Source organism: Chenopodium quinoa, unplaced genomic scaffold, assembly GCF_001683475.1.
Source record: "Chenopodium quinoa cultivar QQ74 unplaced genomic scaffold, ASM168347v1, whole genome shotgun sequence".
Lineage (NCBI taxonomy): Eukaryota > Viridiplantae > Streptophyta > Magnoliopsida > Caryophyllales > Amaranthaceae > Chenopodium > Chenopodium quinoa.
The window spans coordinates 6708-9842 of record NW_018742453.1 but is presented as its reverse complement, the minus strand read 5'-3'; the positions used below and the strand labels follow the sequence as shown (position 1 = coordinate 9842).

The 3135-nt window shown below is 32.6% G+C and overlaps 1 protein-coding gene across 1 annotated transcript; it reads right to left on the bottom strand.

Moving 5' to 3' along the window:
* Positions 1-259: 259 nt before the first annotated feature.
* LOC110717044 lies at positions 260-1835 on the bottom strand. Its single transcript, XM_021895683.1, has 2 exons — positions 1788-1835; positions 260-871 (listed from the first exon to the last, which is right to left on the bottom strand). The coding sequence occupies exons 1-2, from the start codon at positions 1833-1835 to the stop codon at positions 260-262; spliced, it is 660 nt and encodes a 219-aa protein (XP_021751375.1).
* Between the last annotated feature and the right edge of the window lie 1300 nt (positions 1836-3135).

Sequence of the window (3135 nt, the reverse complement as noted above, 5' to 3'; positions counted from 1 at the left end):
ACCCAATCACGTCTCTCAACCTCTGCAAAACCCATCGATAGCTTGCCGTGCTCTCGTTGTGCATGAACACGTAACCGACGAGAAAATTCTGATTTGTCGGTGTCACACTAACTATCTCAAAGAACGGCATCCCGTATCGGTTAGTCTTGTAAGTGGAATCGATACCAATCACATATGGGTACGTCCGTAAGATGTCTACCATGACTGGGTGCGCCATAAAGGCGTGCTGTAAAACGCCTTCATCATCGGACATGACCCATTAAAGATACTGACTCTGTCTCGCCAAATGTAGAAATTGCTGAACAACTCCTCTCCTATCAGACATCTCCGCTCTGAAGTCATTCCGGCAGTTGTAGATGTGCCTGATGTTTGGATGATCATCAGGAAATTGCTCCGCAATAGTCGCCATGATGTTACGCGGTGCAACCTTAGACTTCGTCATGTCACGCACAACCTGATTCGCATTCGGGCTCAACCCACTAATTTTACGATGACCCTCTGGATACGCAATCATTGGATGGTTGTGGGTCCCAGTTGCATCATCTTTCGCCCAGATAACCCAAGTATTGGTGTTGAACTCGTAACATATCTTGATGTAGAAAGGACAACCAATGCCCTTGGTTTTGGTGTCCTTCCGAATTGCGTTCTCAAGATCTCTCGGCTTACTCCTGCGTCCCCGATCACATCTTAAATATCGATATGGTCGACCATCCCTCTGTTTGTTGAAAGACGATTTCACCAAAATAAATCCCAGATTTATTGCAACAGCATCCGCCCATCTAACTGCATCGTCAAACGTTAGAAAAATCGTGTCTGTCACAAAATGTGCACTGTAATTCACAACGTCACCGCCGTCTTCAACCTCCGAATCCTATAAAATCACAACACAAACAAATAAAACACGCAAGGATTAGTATTTTAAATTTAACAATAATAATAATAATAATAATAATAATAATAATAATAATAATAATAATAACAATAATAATAGTAATAATAATAATAATAATAATAGTAACAATAATAATAATAATAATAATAATAATAATAATAACAATAACAATAACAATAATAATACTAATACTAATAATAATAACAACAATAAATACATAAAATTAACAAATAATAACTAATATAATAATAATAATAACAATAACTAACATTCACATAAAGTAATACTAACAAAAAAAAGTAACAATAACAATAATACAATACAAAAAACAATTACAAACAACAAAATTTACGCAACCCAATTTATGCGCACCAAACAATAAAAATAATAAACATCCAACAACAACAAATACTCATACTAACAACAACAATAATATTAATAATAATAACAACAATAGTAATAATAGTAGTAATAATAATATTAATAATAATAATAATCATAATCATAACAAAAATTTATTAATAATAACAAAATTAATAATAATAATAACCATAATAATAATAATAATAATAATAATAAGTACATAATATTAACAAATAATACATAATATAAACTAATATAACTATTATTCTTAATAAAAATAATAAAAAGACAATTACGTAAAAAAATATAAAAAATAAAAAATAAAAAATAAAAAATAATAATAAATGGGACATCCGCCCAAAAAATCCGGATGTTTTAGTGGGGATCCGCCCAAAATTTCCGGATCTCCCACTTAACATCCGGAAATTTCGTTGGATATCCGGAAATTTTGGGAGGATCCCCACTAAAACATTCGGATTTTTTGGGCGGATGTCCTCTTTCCAAAAAAAAAAACAAAATTCGAAATACTTACAGATTCTTTCGACGAACCCTCCGGCGTGTGAACGTTGTCGTCGTTCATCGTCAAACACCGCTCCGTACAATTTCCGTTTCTGCCCCGGGATTTTTTAAATTCCTTGGGATTACCGTACAATGGTGGGACCGGGAATTTTTGGGGCTCGGGATTTTTATAAGACAAGTGGTGGGCTCGGGAATATTATTTATCTTGTTGGTAACTAAAGTGACTCATGGTGGACCCTTATATACAAAAATACACACAAGGGCAAAAATGTCATTTCACCTAAAAATGGGAGCGTCACCCTGTAATTTGCGAACGACGAATAGCAGTTCAATTTTATTTTGGGGACTATTTTGTTTACTTTATTTTTTTAGTTTTTTGAAACCACTATTTTGTTTACTTTCTTTTCCTTTTATTTTTCTTTTCATTATTTTTATTATTTCCTTTCTTTTCATTTATTTTTATTTCACTTAATTTATTTCATTTTTCTCTCTTTTTTAGCTTGCAATATAAATACTCCTTGGGGGTTAATACTCTTAAAAACTTTCATTGGCCCTAGATTAGATAGGATTAGTTTAGGCCTCTTTCTCTCTTTTATTTCTCTCTCTTAGTTTGAGGAGTAGTTTTAGGGTTCTTAATTTTTAGAGAGAGAAAGTGAGAAAAATCAAAGAAAGATTGGAGCTTTTTAAAGATTGTTTGATGACAAAAGCAATTGGAAGGAAGATTCATCAATTAATGAGCATTTCTCACTTTCTCTCCTCTTATTTATTGCTTTCATTTATTGCTTTTATTTATTTGTTTCATTAATTTAATCTTTGCTTTTAGCTTGTTAATTACTTGTTAATCTTTGCTTATTTCTTGTTTATTTGCTCTTAATGCTTAGTTTAGTTGCTTTTTAGCTAGTTTCTTCGTGATTTTCTTGTGCTATTTTATTATGTTAGGCTAGGTTTTCAATCTAGGGTAGTGGGTGATGAATGATTGCGATGTTTGATGATGATTATAATTGTTTGATTTGGATTATTGGATTATTTGAGATATTTGATGATTTATTTATTGATTGAAGTCTCTTTGGCCAATTGATTTCATGATTGTATTTGTTTCTAGACTAGTTGTGCGGAAGTGAGCTAGTTTAGAGCGTTTATTCATCAAATAGCTATTATTGACTAGTTGTGCAAGAGTGAGCTAGTTGATAATTGGTGTTTGACTATCTAGTGTGCGCGGGAGTGACCTAGGTAGTTAATTTACCCCCCTTGATTCCATTGTCTCAATTGAATTGTTGTTGGTTATTGATTGCATCATTAGCGTTTTGATCCCCCTTCCCTAGTGTCTTTCTCTTCTTGTAAATCTCGTCTTTGCTTTAGTT